The sequence below is a fragment of the Anabrus simplex genome, chromosome 3 (assembly GCF_040414725.1).
Source record: "Anabrus simplex isolate iqAnaSimp1 chromosome 3, ASM4041472v1, whole genome shotgun sequence".
Classification (NCBI taxonomy): domain Eukaryota; kingdom Metazoa; phylum Arthropoda; class Insecta; order Orthoptera; family Tettigoniidae; genus Anabrus; species Anabrus simplex.
In genome coordinates, this window is record NC_090267.1 from 45,621,533 (window position 1) to 45,639,423 (window position 17,891).

The 17,891-nt window shown below is 39.7% G+C and overlaps 1 protein-coding gene across 1 annotated transcript in view; it reads right to left on the reverse strand.

Moving 5' to 3' along the window:
* Nucleotides 1-17,891, reverse strand: part of LOC136866643 (nose resistant to fluoxetine protein 6) — a 323,272-nt gene that overhangs the window by 155,908 nt on the left and 149,473 nt on the right. Inside the window, exons 6-7 of the mRNA XM_068226990.1 lie at nucleotides 13,282-13,439; nucleotides 3,893-4,061 (exon numbers count right to left, since the gene is read on the reverse strand). Of these exons, the coding sequence (XP_068083091.1) occupies nucleotides 3,893-4,061; nucleotides 13,282-13,439 (327 nt within the window). The remainder of the gene's footprint in view (nucleotides 1-3,892; nucleotides 4,062-13,281; nucleotides 13,440-17,891) is intronic.

Genomic DNA, 17,891 nt, shown 5'->3' on the forward strand with positions numbered 1-17,891 from the left:
TCCCATCGTCGTCATAAGACCTGTCTGTGTCGGTGCGACGTAAAGCAACTAGCAAAAGAAGAATTATTCGTCACAGTTTAGGAATGTCAGTTGGACTAATCCATCTCTACGCAGTTTAATTTCTCGACGTTTTTTTGTCACATATCAGTGAAAATATCCTTCAGCATTAATCATTTTAACGGTGTTAGTCAATGTAACATACTCCTTTATTCCCTAAATTAAGATAAATCGGCAAACTGAGTCAATAATCAGAACGTCATCTGGACTACTCCATCTCTCCGCAGTTTCATTTCACGACATTATTTTGGCAAATATCAACGAAAGTAACATTTAGGATTAATCATTTTAACAGTATTGACGCAAGTTCAATTCTCCATAACTCTGAATTACGATAATTCGGCAATCAAAGTCTATATATATTTTCCATACAAAAGTATGCATTTCTACCGCAAATAGTTAGGCCAACAGTGCCACTTGTCGAGCTGTGTAGGTAGTCCGATTACACGACTGTCAAGGCCGGTAAGGAGCTAGCTAGAGCGACGCATCAAGTCGGTCGTGCCACACAGTGCATACCTCACCAAGTCGCCGCGAGACAGAGGTGTTAGCGCACAGGCGTACTAGCTTCCTCCGTGCTCCACCCACATCCCCACCCGCACGACCATGCAATAAAAGTAACTGCAAAGAGAGATCTGCTGCCAGTTTCCGCAAGGGAACGCGCCTATGCCTGGATAAAAAGCCGGCAATATTCTTGGTCGAGGAGCGCGAAGTGGTCGCTTGGGAGAAAGCTCACCCTTCCCTATTTTTGATATCATCATACCATTGCCTACTGTCCATCGCACAACATTATCGAGGTCATTTTGCAGTTGCTCACAATCTTGTAGCTTATTTAAGCTTATTTATTACTCTATAGAGAATAACATCATCCGCAAAAAGGCCTTACCTCTGATTGTACTCCTTTACTCAAATCATTTTATATATATAAGAAAACATAAAGGTCCAATAATACTGCCTTGAGGAATTCCCCTCTTAATTATTACAGGATCAGATAAAGCTTCCCTTACTCTAATTCTCTGAGATCTTTTTTCTAGAAATATAGCAACCCATTCAGTCACTCTTTGTTCTAGTCCAATTGCTCTCATTTTTGCCAGTAGTCTTCCATGATCCACCCTATCAAATGTTTTAGACAGGTCAATCGCGATACAGTCCATTTGACTTCGAGAAACCAAAATATCTGTTATTTCTTGCTGGAATCCTACAAGTTGAGCTTCAGTGGAATAACCTTTCATAAAACCGAATTGCGTTCTATCGAACCAGTTAATTATTTCGCAAACATATCTAATGTAATCAGAAAGAATGCTTTCCCAAAGCTTACATACAACAAATGTCAAACTTACTGGCCTGTAATTTTCAGCTTTATGTCTATCACCCTTTCCTTTAAATACAGGGGCTACTATAGCAGCTCTTCTTTCATTTGGTATAGCTCCTTCAACCAAACTATAACCAAATAAGTACTTCAGATATGGCAATATATCCCAACCCATTGTCTTTAGTATATCCACAGAAATCGTATCAATTCCAGCCGCTTTTCTAATTTTCAACTTTTATATCTTATTTTAAATATCATTTTTATCATATGTAATTTTAATACTTCTTCAGCATTAGTCACGTCCTCTCTGGACATTTTCCTTGTAACCGACAATCTCTACATACTGCTGACTGAATACTTCTGCCTTTTGAAGATCCTCACATACACACTTTCCTTGCTCATTCACCGCACTTAATACACTGCACTTAGTGCCTTTACCTCTAACAGTGAAAGATGATGATGATGATGATGATGATGATGATGATGATGATGATGATGATGATGATGATGCTTGTTGTTTAAAGGGGCCTAACATCTAGATCATCGGCCCCTAATGATACGAATTGAGACGAAATGTAATGACAGTTTATAAGTTCAAAATCATCCACTGACCAGAATAACAAATATTATGATGAAGAATGAATGGTTGTATATGAATTTATAATAGTCAGTGGATCCGACCCAGAAACAATCATAAATAATAGTATTACTGAACAAGGGACTGATTCTAAAGCACTATCCTGAATCGAGGATGCTTGTTGTCTAAAGGGGTCCAATATTCATGTCAACGATCCCTCACATTGGTACTTATTGCTACTAAAGTAGAACTGTGGTATTTTTCATGTTGCGGTTCTAATCAAAATGTAGCGTAGACTCACGGTATTACGCACATTATGATACTACTCACAAGTATTGTACGTACGTCGCACAGGTAACGCAGACCTATGGTGTTTCTCACATTAACGACGCCACTCATAGGCGACGCAAACTCATGGTGTTCCTCGCCTAGGTGTACTAAGCACGGGCGCCGGTATTACCGTGGTGTTCCTCACATAGTGGGAACTAATCACAGGCAACGCACACTCACAGTGTCGCTCATATAGTGGTACTAATCACAGACAACGACCAGACCCGTGGTGTTTCTCACAGTGGTACTAATCACGGGTACTGTAAAACCTATCCTGATTCACCCTCTGTTGGTACTAATCACAAACCTACTGTGTACCTAACATAGTGGTACTACTGGCAAGTAAAAGCGACCCATGGTGTTCCTGCGTGATGGCACTAATCACAAGTTGTTTCATGGTACTAATACAATTATCCCTTGGTCGCCCCTTTTAGTCACCGAGGACATTTTCCAAATCGCAGGTCGTTCTTCAGTTTCTTCTATAACGTGCATACTGTCGATACCCCGCCACTCACTGAACTGACATGTCGGACTCTGCTTCTGTCCAAAGAGCCGCACTGCTGATGTCAGCGACCAACGCCGCGGCCAGGCGGCAACTATCGTCCACTGCTCAGATGCCCATTCACGCATTAACATTTTGCTAGTCGTGGTGTCACTATACACTGTCGTGGTCGCCTAGTGCGCGGTAGGCATTAGTCATTCATCAACTCCGCCTCACGAAGCCCATATGAATTCGCAGGCGAAGCGATCTGATTGGCTAACTTCAGCAGTTGATAAAATGACAACGGTGCGAGATATCGAATTATTTCTTTCAAATTATTTATCAGTATGACCAACCCTCTAAATCATATATACCCTGCTTACGTTGTTTCCGACCACCCAGTATGTGCTGCAGAATTCAGTGCAAGTTGCTCCGACACAATGCTCCGTGACTTTAGTGCGGTATTGTCCGGCTCCATAGCTAAATGGTTAGCGTGCTGGCATTTGTTCACAGGGGTCCCGGGTTCAATTCCCGCCAGGGTCGGGAATTTTAACCATCATTGGTTAATTTCCCTGACACGGGGGCTGGGTGTATGTGTCGTCTTCATAATCATTTCATCCCCATCACGACGCGCAGGTCGCCTACGGGTATTAAATCAGAAGACCTGAACTTGTACTCAGACACTACCGGCACTAAAAGTCATACGCCATTTCATTTTTTTCAGTACGCTATTGGGGTAGGATAGCAACATTTTCGTGTATATTAAAATCACTTGGCAAAAGTGAATAAATAATATGAGTACTAAGGGTAAGACACATGTTGTCCCAGATTACATAAAATTGTTAACATCTAGGAGAAATTTAAATTAACCTTAAAATTTAGAGATTGGCTATATATAAGTATTGGACTTAAGAGTAGTGTCTAATGTAGTAATAGATAAACTAATTGTTATACGGAAAACCATTCATGTATCAAAAATACAATTTCGATTACAATAATTGATTACTCTCTCCCTAGTTTAAAGTGATCCGGAACTAGAGGATGGGAGTATTATATTCTAGTTCGCTAGTGTAGAGAGGACTTCGATATGACGAATAAAATCTCTTAAATAATAGTATACTTTGTTTCTTCCACTCACTATTCTCTCGACGTTGAAGTAATTGTTGACGTAGAGTAAGTTGAATATCCAGTTCTCTTGGCAGTATAGAGTGTTCACTCCTGTGGTCTCGTTCCAGGCTGGTCCCGAACCCACGTACATCAGCAGGGTAGCGTAAAATCCTACCATAATGAAGTATGCCGGACTCAACCTGCGGAAGAAATAAATCGTAGTGTAAGAAATTTAGTGCTGATGAAGTCTTCATTTCCCTTTTTCTGACACTTCCTGCGTGCCTTTGATACAACAGTTCAGGAAAAACTTCAACTACTTCTGGATGTAACTTATAACCCTTCTGAACTTCTGAGTTACATAACAACGTATATTGTAGATATTTACAGAGTGATGAGGAAAAGTATTCTGCCGAAACAGAAGCTAGCTGAAACTTTGAGCTAAAATAAGGAATGATTTTCATTGGAGTAATCATATTAACGAGGTTGTTAGGAAATATTATAGATCGTTTCACATGATTATGTGAGTATTTAGGGGTTGTAGAAAGGATGTAAAGGAGAGGGCGTGTAAGTCTCTTTTAAGACCCGATTTAGAGTATGGTTCCAGTGTAAGGGAGCCACACAATGACTACTTTATACGAGAACTGGGAAAGATTCAAAGGAAAGCAGCACGATTTGATCTGGGTGATTTCCGACAAAGGAGTAGTGTTATAAAAAATCTTGCGAACTTAGGGCTGGGAAGACTTATGAGTAAGGAGACGATATACTCGACTAAGTGGTATGTTTCGTGCTGTCAGTGGAGATATGATGTGGAATGGCATTAGTAGACAAATTGAGTAGAGCCTTTAAAGGAAAGATCATACATAAAGATGAGGACAAATTGGGGCAAATATTCGCTTATAGGATGATGAGTAACGGACTAGACTAATTTACCAAAGAAGAGATTCGATAAAATTCCAAATTCTTTGCAATTAATTAAGGGTGGACTAGGTAAATTACAGACAGGGTATCTGCCACTTGGGCGACTGCCCTAAATGCATGTCAGTGGTGACTGATGGATTTATGGATGTTTAATTCCACATTGAGATTGTCCAGATTTAGTCAAAACTCTTCACTAGCTTATAAATTAGTTGCCATGTTTTAAAAAGCTTCTGCTAAGAACATTGACAAAGAATAATACATCAAAGATTATATAAAGTAGTAAGTAAAGACTGTCTAATAATATACTATTTGTTTAGTTCACCAGGGGGTTACTCCACCACATACTCCCTCCCAAGTGACAACGGAGAGGTATCTGGGAGGAAACCGAACAGTTCGATCTGAACGAGACTGGGTACTTTTGATTCTAGTAGATGAGCCTTTTACTTGATTGTGTCTACTAGTCAGGTGATCAGTTGTGGTATTGAAAGTAGAACCACACTTTACAGGAGATGGATTGTAGTCACTGTCCAAAAGGAATGTGGGTTTGAATCTGTCAATATAAACAGTTTTCTCGCCATGAGCTGTGTCGATTACAAAGCACTAAGTAGAGTGGGAAATCACCTTGAATGGTGCATCATATTCTGAGTTGAGTGTTGAGCGAGAGGCATGATTCCGGATGAACACATGAGAGCTACTGAGAAGGTCGGAGTGGACAAAAGGACGCTTTGCTGAATGGTGCCCAGGTTGTACAGGCCGTAAACACCGAATATGGTCTTTCATTTTGAGAATGAAGGAGGGAACATCTGTTGTCATAGTTTGTTCTTCTAGATAGTCAGCTGGTAGGTGAACTGGCTATCCATAAACTAGTGTAGCTGCTGCAGATGCCAGATGTGGTATAAAAAGTGATCGAAGTCCCAGTTAAACTGTTGGTAGCTGGAAGAACCAGCTGCCTTATAGTTGTGTACCAAGTGCAGTTTCGAGCTGTCGGTACCATCGTTCGATTTTTCGTTAGCTGCCGGATAATAGGATGTTGTCTTAATATGAGTACTGCCTAGAATAGGGCCTCTCAGGGTGCATGCGCGTGGTGCATGCACTGTGCACGGTGCAAAAGACGACTTGGTTTGGTTGACCAGAGTGCAGACCCCCCACTCCTCGATTTGGAGCAATAGCGCTTACTCTCTCTTTCCTCACGCCTGTCTCCCTCTGCCCCACGTTGCGCCGTAGCGCTCCAAATCCGGGCTGACTTGAGCCGAGTATAGGCGAGTTCAGCCGAGCTTAGCCGAGTAGCCCAGAGACGAAGCGTTGATCCGAGCCATGCCGAGCGGCAGCGATGCACAGTGCACGGAGCTCTTGCGCCTCTATCTGCACGCGTGAGATTTTGGGCGTTTGAGAGGCCCTGGCCTAGAATTATCATAAGGTTGCTGAACAATGAACAGTTGAATTGTTTGCCTGGATGTGTAGGCTACTGTTTCAGCTGTGATGCCCTGCAATGGTGTAGCCTCTGGCCAGCTGGAGAAGCAATCGATGATGGTGAGCAGGTGGTGGAAACCCACAGATGGAGGAAGGGGCCCACGTCGATCTACTGGAGCAAATGTACCAATGGAGCTGTTGGTGTGTCTGGTCACTTTGGAACGCTGGAATCGTACACAAGTTTTAGCCCATAATCGCACATCTTGTTTGAGCGATGGCCAAAAGTACCGTTTCTGTATTAATCGGACGGATGCATTGATGCCTTGTATTGCGTCAAATGTTTGTTTGTGGAACTGTTTTGGTAAGTATGGGCGGATGATTCCAGTAGAAATATCAACAGTTAACTCATTTCCTGATGGTAGACACACATTTTTGAATTTGAGAGAAGTATCTTTTGACTAAAATAATGAATGAAGTTCCTGGTCGATTAATTGTCTTTGAGCTACATCGTCAAATTATAATTGTTATGGAACTGAGATAGATGAGATGCGTGAAGAGAAGTCAACTGGAATATTGTCCTTGCAGGGGAGGTACCTTAAGTTAGTAGTAAACTGACTAATAAAATCCATTTGTCGTAGCTGTCTGGGTGATGCTTTGTCTGAACCTTGCTGGAAGGTAAATATCAGAGTTTTGTGGTCTGTATAAAGTATGAAGTTCCTACCTTCCAGCAAATAACGGAAGTATTTGATTGCTGAATATGCAGCGAGTAATTCCCGGTCATATGTGCTATAATGCTTTTGTGCCTCACTTATAGTCTTTGAGTAGAATCATAAGGGTTCTAGTTTTGATTACGAATCAGATTCAAGGATGCTCCCGTGGCGAAATCAGAAGCATCGACCATCAATATGAGTGGTAGGTCACATGACAGATGGGCTAAGAGGGTTGCATTTGCGATTTCGTTCTTCAAATGTTAAAAGGCGTGTACTGCCTCTGTTGTCCACTGAACTTTACTGCGGTCGAACTTGCGCGTGTCTTTGCAAAGATTGTAGAGCAAATGTTGAGTTGCAGCAGTGGTGGGTAGTGAAGTAGAAGTTTACCAAACCAAGGAATCGATGGAGTTCGGAGATATTGATAGGTTGTGGAAAAGAGAGAATAACTTCGACACGATTGTTGAGTGGTTTGATACCTGCAGATGTTACACAGTATCCTAAGAATGAAATTTCAGAATCCCTAAAAATACACTTTGATAGGTTCACATTGATGCAGTATTTATATATTCGTTCCAGCAGGATTCTAAATTGGCGTTCATGTTCCAGGTCATTTTCAGATGCTATGAGAATGTAATCCAAGTAACAGAAAACAATGTCGAGATCTCGAAGAATAGAGTCAGTGTACCTCTGAAATGATTGCGAAGTCCAACGGAAGTTTCAGGAATTCTAATGAACCGAAGGGGGTTATAACAGCAGTTTTTGGCATACCATTTTCTGCTATGGGAATATGATGGAACGCACGTATCAAGTCGATTTTGGAAAATATTGTTTTACCTGATAGGCGACTGTTGAACCTGCAGGCGTGGAACTGGGTATCAATCTGGTATAGTAATTGAATTAAGAGCCCTGTAATCGAAACATTGGCGCCAGAATTCATTAACCTTGGGTACTAAATGAAGAGGACTTAACCATGGACTGTTAGAATGTCTGCAGATCCCTAGTTCTATCATGTGCTGGAATTCCATCTTGGCTTGGGCTAGCTTGTCAGGTGGCAACCGTCAAGCTTTAGCTGCAACTGGATGACCTACTGTTGAAATGGTGTGGAAACATGGGATATCTAGTGCACAGAAGTTTGTCCTGTCGCGAGACAAGTTTCGATATTCCTTAAGAATGGCTGAATATTTAATATGAGGATCTAACAGGAGTATACTTCCAGTGGTTGAATATGATTGCAGCAATTGGAGAATATGCTCTGGCTTTTCACCTCAATTTCATCATAAGGGCAAATCATGAGTACATGCTTAGTAGTATGAACTGTTGCTGCTTTTTCAGATTGTACTACATCCGTGTAACAAAGCTTTCCCGATGACTGCAAACTTAGCTCAAGGGCAAATGCTGGAAGTACCAGTAATTAATTTGGAAACTCGGTGTTTTTCTTACGGTCAACGTTATGTAGCTTGCTCCTAGGTTGGAACTCAGAGGAATTTATACATTTACGCTCCTGGTAGTATATTATTTAGTAAATCCATGATAAGTCTCAGAACGAATCCAAGCAGTCCATAATCCAAGGTGATTCGCGCATGCCAACACACTATATGATACGCGTTAGGCTCTCTCACTACAGACGTTAGCAGAACATTGCAACGATGGAAAGGAATCCGTAAGGGCTTGAAGGCTAACATAACGGGATATCAATCAATCAATCAATCAATCAATCAATCAATCAATCAATCAATCAATCAATCAATCAATCAATCAATCAATCACTACTTATCTGCATTTAGGGCAGTCGCCCGGGTGGCAGATTCCCCATCTGTTGTTTTCCTAGCCTGTCCTTAAATTATTGCAAAGAAATTGGAAATTTAATGAACATCTCCCTTGGTAAGTCATTCCACTCCCTAACTCCCCTTCCTATAAGCGAATACTTGCCACAATTTGTACTCCAGAATTCCAACTTTATCTTCATATTGCGATCTTTCCCAATTTTAAAGACACCATTCAAACTGATTTGTCTACTGATGTCATTCCACACCATCTCTCCGCTGACAGCTCGAAACATACCACTTAGTCGAGCAGCTCGTCTCCTTTCTCCCAAGTCTTCCCAGCCCAAACTTTGCAACATTTTTGTAACGCTACTCTTTTGTCGGAAATCACCCAGAACAAATCGAACTGCTTTTCTTTGGATTTTTTTCCATTTCTTGAATCAAGTTCAAGGAAAGAATTGTGCTCTTAATAAGAAATGAGGAATCGTGGAAATTAATTTTATTAAAATTAAATGTTACAGAGAAGATGATTATATTAGTGGCATAAATCCAAAAGAATTGTTTCTGTTCGTAAATAAGGGGTACAAAACAGCAACACCCTGAAAGATGCCCTGCCATCTTTGATTCCTTAAGGATGTCCCATTGAAGACCCTAAATTTGGTGGTCTATGGTAAAATCTGTCGTATAACGAGCTTCAGAAATTCTATAATCTAATGAACACCATAAATATATTGCTTAAACTACAGTAATGACAATAAAAAAACTAGTCTCAATAAAATTATAGCGAAACCATGCCCTTCGATGTAATCTATATATTAAAGAGATTATTAAAAACTGCTTTGACAAATCCTTCCGTCCGTTCTACTGAGCCGATTAGCTTGACTCTTGTTTTATTATATCTGGAATTATCTGCCGGTGAATCATGAGACATTGATAGGTCTCCAAATTCAACCAAATTTGAGTAATCATAAAATTAAATCATTGATTGATCACTGCAATAATTGCAGGTGATGTATTTCCCTAGAGGATGGTTGCCTAGTTGTACTTCCCCTTTAAACAATAATCACCACCACTGTATTTCCCTAACTCGCAATACATTCTGTACTTAGCAGGTTGCTAAGCGACTAACACTTTCATTTTAATATTCTGATATATGTTATTTTCATCCTTAGTAATTTCATTGCATGCAGTCATGTTTGATTATTACTTGCCAAGCAAGACAGTATACTCTTCGTGTACTATTCCGTGCTAGATACTCTTTGATTCTCTAACCTTCTCCAGCTTCCAAATATATTCAACAGATGGCAAAGCGTTCGTAATACCCTTCATGCTGCTAAGAGAAAAAAATACGTACAAACAGACCTCATCAAGACATACGTCTGACACATCACCTTGGAACAAGTATCGAAGGATAACGTAGCTACCTAGAAAGAGTGAAGGCCATGTATCTTAAAAAAGTTCTCTGCCTGAAAAAAAACGCTCCATCGAGACTAACCCATGACGTCAAAAGACAACTATTCTATATAGAAGAATTGGAATTAAAATACCATTGCCTTCTACCACACAATACCATGCTTTGCATCAAGAACTGCAGGATTAAAAAGCGAATATATGGATAGATTTTTACCAAATAGACGCCATGATGACGTCAGAATGGATGAATCCTGACTACAAACTGCATACCATAACGCGCTTCATAAAACCATTGAAAAGGGGAGGCAAAAGTGTATGACTACAACAGGCTTATCAAGACGAGTTATCTGACCTATTTATAACGAATGCTGATTCTCTAGTATATTTAAATTTCAGTTTGATCTAAAGAAACCACATCTCCTGGAAACTTGCTGGATCATCACTGGGAGCTTCTGCATTCATCTTGCGTGCTCTTCACTTTGACCGAACAACATCCATGTCAAGGATTTCATCACAACGCTGAACCATTCTTTGCGAATTATCGGTGGTAAAATCAAATATACCCTCCTCTTTCCTTTCGGTTGCCTGTGCTGAGTCATGTTGAGCCTGCCAGTATGAGAAGGCTCAATGATCTTTTCAGAGAATATTTCAAGATCTCGCTGAACCGAACTCTTTCCATTAATGAGTACACAAAGTAGCTCCTGGATTCCGTCGTCAAAATTCTAGATCACCGCCATTTTGAGCAGCACATCAGCTTACAACCAAGAGCTACCGCGCAAGATTGGAGTGGTGAGGGGAATGTGTCAGTAAGGCTTCATGGAAATGATCGGTATTATTTGACACCAGTCATCCCCCATCAGGTTTTCATTTGCCTCAGAAAACATGGGTCACTCTTTTCAGAGTCCAAACCTGCCATGACCGATGGGTTTCAATATTTTATAATTGGGGTATACGGCTGTCCCTTACTTGTAATTTCTGAGAATTAACAAAGTTCATCTACCATGTTATCGACGAGTGCTGTAAGAGGAAATTTCCTGGATCTGCCAGTGACTATGTAAACGTTTCAACACTTGCCATAAAGTGACTGGACATTATCGACTTCTTGTTAATGTTGTTTAGTTTTTATTGTGTAAGTGTACGTAGCTCATAGCTAAGTAAATAACTTATATTTAATAATATTTCCCCAGTTTATTAAATACATCGTCATCATCATCATCATCATCATCATCAGTGTCTAAACGCAATGCCTTGTTTTTGCAACAATTGTTCTCTGTCCTCGTTTCATTTCATAACAGGGACCAAAATGAAGATTCTGTTTCAAGTCTTGAAGGGATGTTTTTGTCAGTCATCCACGGCCTTTCTTCCCCGTGATTTTCCCTTCCATCAGATTGATAAGAAAGGTATTATGTCGTAAGATGTTGCCAGTGAATTTAGCTCTTCTTCTCTGTATCGTTAGCATTAGTTCTCTCTTCCCTTGAATTTCTTGCAGAATGCTTTTGTTTCTTTCTTTTCAATCCATTTAATCCTTATCATTCGTCTGCGGATCCTCATCTCAAATACTTCAGTCGTTTTCAATCCTGATCTCTGACAGTACAACATTCACATCCATACAATAGCACACTCATACAAAAGAAATCACAATATTTTTCCTAATTCCAAAAGCTGAATTGTACTGAAGAAAAGATTTCTCTTATTACTAAACGCCTGTTTTGGGAGGGCTATTCGCCTTTTGATCTCTTTGCTGCACCTGTTGTCATTGGTGATCATTACAGCCCGTACTTTTTTATGCATTAACCCGCGAGTGGTCGCTATATGAGATTTTCTCTCACATTATTTTTTATTGTGATATTACTTCACAGTGATGAACGAGAGGTGACTGTTCCCTCGTCTAGCTGAGTTTATAACTTTCGTGAGTAGAGCGATTCACATTTGAAGGGTAAGCACCCTTCCCCTAGTAAGAACAAAGGTTCCTATGTGTCTGTGCGCGTTGCGTGAGAGATTCTCTCATCGCGCGACTTATCACGTTGGTGTTATTTTGAAGTGGAGCGGAAAACTTACTCCTGTTGTACGCGTTAGTATTTGTGTTATGAGCATTTCTTGTTTCTGAAAATGTTATTGTGTTCAGAAACCTTGCTTTGTACGTAAATATTACTAGATATAATGCCTCTGTGAGATTTCATTTTTTACAACTTCAGGACGGAAGTTATTTTTATGCACATTCAATATGTTATTTTAAGTAGTAATTGTGTCTTTAATAAACAGTTAATCATGTCCAGCTCCATGGCTAAATGGTTAGCGTGCTGGCCTTTGGTCACAGAAGTCCCGGGTTCGATTCCCGGCGGGGTCGGGAATTTTAACCTTAATTGGTTAATTTCGCTGACACGGGGGCTGGGTGAATGTGTCGTCATCATCATTTCATACTCATCATGGCGAGCAGGTCGCCTACGGGTGTCAAATCAAAAGACCTGCATCTAGCGTGTCGAACTTGTCCTCGGTTACTCCCGGCGCTAAAAGCCATACACCATCTCTCTCTCTCTCTCTCACACAGCTAATCATTTCATTTTTATGTAAAATATATAAGGTATAACTTGCGTTTCATTTCAGTTGTAAATTTCAGCCTTACGCCCCACAAAAGTGTGAATTATGTCATATTTATTTTAATGTGAGAGAAAGTCTCACGCGCGACCACTCACGTTACATTTTGGCTAGCGACCACTCGCGGGTTAATAGGTTAGAATGCAAACTTACAGAAGGGAGAAGCAAGTATAGTTTACCTTCACAACGACTTTGCTATGGGGTTTGCATAAACATGAGGGGTACGGGTACTCTTGCCACAGTACGGAAGAGCGGGTGGCCGACACTTCCTACTAACCAAATTAGTTTGCAATCTAACCTGTTACTGCACAAAAATCCGGGCTTTAGTGATCAGTCTTACTAGATAAGGAAAACTAGTGACTTGTTCCATTGTCTTGTCAGTGAGCTTGATGTTGGTGTGAATTCGTTCAGGATGTTTACTTTCAACAAATATCTTTAGCTAATATCCAGAGTAGTTCTGAAAAGGACTCAGTAATGAGATGGTAGGTTGTTACAAGTATTTAGATCCTGAGGATCCAAGGAGTGAACACGGCGAGTGGATCAGGGATCTTCTTGCAAGTGTTAGTCGTACTATACATAAAATTACACCAAAGTGAAACAGTACTACTTACCTGAGGTAACGCTGTACCAAGGATGGTATGTATTTGAACCGGCCTTGTTGGAGTTCTCCCAGCATGTGGTACCCTCTCAAGAATCCACTGATCACGAAGAATGTGTCCACATTCAACATGCTGTTCAAGAGAGGCATCTTTGGAAAATCTTGGATGCTCTGAAACCAGCAATATTTCCTGTTGATGAAGGTTATTCTCATTCACACATCTATAGTATACGTTTTAAAATTGACAAATTAATGAAGTATGTATATTATGCCCTACTCCCAACAAGTCTCCTTTCCTGATCCTGTCCGAAGTTAAGAAGTTCACAGTTATTTACTGATAGACGAGGCACTTTTTATTTATTTATTTATTTATTTATTTATTTATTTATTTATTTATTTATTTATTTATTTATTTATTTAATTATTTATTTATTTATTTATTTATTTATTTATTTATTTATGCTTCAAACAGGTAGAGACATTTTCACCTGGAACTCATGTATACATATAATTATATTAGTGTATCACATTTGATTGTGATAAGAGCGGTAGGGTAGACAAAGACATGAATACGACCGATTAGAGTAGATGTAGTAGTTACGTAGAAATGAAAAGATCAGCATAGGGTAGGGTGGCATAGAGGTCTGCATGAAACCAGTGTGTGAAATGATGGCCCAAACAACATCAGTCTAAATGAAAAAAGAAACAACTTATAATTGGATTAACTCCGATAGAAGGGGTTGTAAATATGTAGTCAGATAAAGGCTAACAGAACACTTTTATTCAGTAGCTTATCATCAATCGAAAACAATGTTACAAATTTTTAGTCATATATGCACGTAATTTAACAATATATTTACTAACAATTGTAAATTATTATTATTATTATTATTATTATTATTATTATTATTATTATTATTATTATTATTATTATTATTATTATTATTATTATTATTATTATATGCCTTTGCTGGCGAGATGTAGTGTTCACAGTGCACTATGTCTTCTGGTATGGGCTATGTAAAATTTGTTACTTTCATTGACCTGTCTCAGTCTCATCCTTGGCTTTGACAATATGAAAGTGACTGAGGTATGAGTGATGCTAGTAATACCATTGTTTATGCAGCCAGTCCCTGTTATGAATGGTGTGAAAATATCGCTCATAGGGTCGGTTGGTGCATGCATTTCAGTGGGCTTGGCAGACTGATATGTAATAGCAACGGCTGGCTCGGTGAGGAAAGCAACGGGAAACTACCTCACTCCTCATTTCCCTAGTACGCCTCTTCAGTGACGCCTAGGCTATTCATGACAGCTGTTGGCGGAGCTGCAGAGGATCAAACCAGCCTTCGGGCTGAACACCCAACATACATACAACATACATTATTATTATTATTATTATTATTTTTATTATTATTATTATTATTATTATTATTATTCTCATTTCGGTCTTCTATGGACCACGCTATTTCAACTGCTTTCTCCTACTATCTTTCACATTTGCCCAGTGTTTCCGCATTTTTCTTCGGTGAGCATCTCTCCGTTCTTCGATCCACTTCTTGCCGGTTTTCATTTTGGGTTTTGGCTGCAAAACTCTGTACTTTCCCAAGTTTCTTCTTCAAAGAGTCATGTTCCAAGATGTCCTAATTTGAGATCCCCAGTTCTCCATCTCTATAAAGCAGATTCGTTTTGTTTTCATTCGCGCAAAGTAGGCACAGATTCGACTGGACGACCTTACGGAGCTCGTTCGCGTTAATTGGCCATAGGAAGAAATCATCCTTTTGCGTATGGTGTCCGTTATCTTCTCCACGTTTAGATACAGTTCATCGTTGTGTCGTCTTTTGTACTCTCCTTGTTCTTTTACCGTGCCCACGATCTTTCTTAAAATCTTCCTCTCTTTGGCTTCCAGTTGCTTTGCCAGGCCTTTCTTATTCATCGCAAGGAATTCTGATGCATATAGCGCCTCCGATCGAATGACGGTACAGAAGAGATTGAATTTGGCCTCGAAGGACATTGATCGTTTTTTGTAGTTGACATTTCCATTCTGTTGATCCTTGGTAGGAAAGCTTCCTTTTCACGAATGTTGGACTCTATCCACTCACCCAGGTATTTGAATTTATCTGCCTTCTTTACTTTTTCCTTCATTCACATTATTATTATTATTATTATTATTATTATTATTATTGTTGTTGTTGTTGTTGTTGTTGTTGTACCGGTTGGTACAACTATTCGCCACACATTTGAATTTTCCGCCTTAAAGTTCTCCTCTACAGTTGAAACTCTGAACTTTGAAACTGGATTAATGCAACCGTTTATCTGAAGATGTCACCGTGTTAATTTCGAATTGTTTTTGTTTTGTAATTATCAAGAAGTGTGGACATTCTCTCACAGATGTCTCTACCAGAAACTATGATCATGCACCCTGGCGCGAAGTGAAGGAACTTTTCTTGAAGATATTTTGTATTCATAAGTTTGTTCTTTACTTAATGTTGTTCTTTCATTTGTGGTTTGGCAATATTAATCTTTCTTTCCGCCAGTTTTGAAATTAGCCAATCGTAAATTTCTGTAATTAATTTTCAGCCAATGGCGTCTTCCTTTACCAATGTCGATGTGTAACTGTAAGCTTCCCTATAAACGTTTTGGGTGTGTCTTAATCATTCATGAAAAGTCTCGAATCTTCCCCGAGAGTACAAAAACTGCTGATTTTCCTGGCCCTCGGCCACTCGTACAACATCTAGCTTAGTGTATGGAAGAATAGCAGGAGGCGGGAAGCGCCTCTTTCATCACTCAGCAGCCCTTCAAAAAGGTAATGGCCATTTATCATCTTGATTTTCTTGCTAGCTCAGCAGTTTAATCCTCGGGAAAGGTCCGAAACCGTTTTGATATAACCTATACAATTTCGATGTAAAATTTTCATGTTACTTTAACTGTAAATCGGAGATAGAGAGTGCCTTACCCTCTCGAGCTCCCCTTCATTTTTATCTGAGGTGACTATGTTTTCATAACCTATTTTCTTCTCTTTCCTAATGTATTAAAATTTTCTTATACGAATCACCTCCCTAGTGTGGGAATAGCCCCTGTTGAATGGGTCTAGCGCCACTTAGGTTTTAACAAGCTTTCATGTAGGAGTGCAAGTACTGGCCTCCATGCTGCTTTGTATTTTGGGCCATTAACTTAACCCGTTTTGTTTTCCTTCCTGCGAAGGCCCAGTAGATTGGGTACGAGATACCCCTGTTTATATTTGTAAGTTCTGCCTTGATGACAGTTAATTGTAAAGTCTGGTATTGCCTTTAATAGGCTTGAAAGATTGAGAGCGGGTCAGCTCTTTCTCGTATTTTGAAAGGTGCCTTTAGGAGGCTTCACATTACTAGGTGGGAGCAAATGCTCCATGGAATTAGGGGCTTTCTGGTTGTGAGCTGAGAGCTCAAGGATTGTGAAATTGGGACCCCTTAACTTGTGCTTTCATTTGTAAAGTTATAATTGTACCTGATTTTCTTCATTGTTATTTCACCTAGTGAAAATTTGTTAAATCTTGATGTCTATTGAAAATATAACCTTAATTTAAATTTTTAATTCATCTTTCGGACTTGCAGTTAGACCCATTCCAGCCCGCACCTTCTTTCACCTCTGCTGTTCCACAGATACCTCGGAACAATTATTATTATTATTATTATTATTATTATTATTATTATTATTATTATTATTATTATTATTATTATTGTTACGGAGTTTTCCGTGGTAGTTAGAGGTGAAAGAAGGTGCGGGGTGGTGAAAAGGTCTCAAGCTACTAAAGTAAAATTAATTTAAAATTTAACAAGGTTATATTTTCTTTTCACGATTAAGTAATAACAAAATAGAACAGGTACTTAGTAGCCAAAAACACAATTAGAAATGTACAACTACAGAATTTGGGCTCCAAGAGCCAAACACACGATTCTTGAGCTAGAAGTCCAACCCTTCGATATACAAAATTCAATCAAAGGGGCAGAAGACCCCGATCATGCCCAGGAGCACTAGCTCCTCTTTACACAGAAAAGCCTCCTCGAGGCATACAAAAGTCAAATTCCGAAAGAGCAATCTGCTCTCAAAGTTTAAGCCAATCACAGGCCACACCAAACTCCACCTTCAAGCTGTCCTCTAAGGACATACACACAGGGGTAAAATACCCAACCTACTGAGGTCTATTAAATGAAAAGAAGGTAGATTACATGAAAAATAACAATTTGAGAGGAGGCGAACTTGCACTCCTAATACACTTTGATTAAGACCTACTTGGCACTAGGCCGTTAATACAAGGGCTAATCCCATACTAAAGAGGTGACTTAAGCAGAGAACAATTTGTCTTACGTTAACGAAGAATAGGTTGAGAAAAATAAGTTCACCTCAAAACAATATGAGTGGGAGCTCGAGAGGGTTAGCACTCTCTATCCCAATATGTAGCTTTAAAAGAGAATAGATGAAAATAGTAGTTGCATTTTAGGAAAAGGTTACATGGAGGAAACGCTTCGAACCCGCCCCGAGAGTCAAACTGCCGACCTAGCAAGAAAAGAAGCTATTAAGAGGCCATTACCTGGTGTTGAACTGCTGGTGAAGAAAGAGGCGCTTCCCGCCCCCTGCTATGTACTT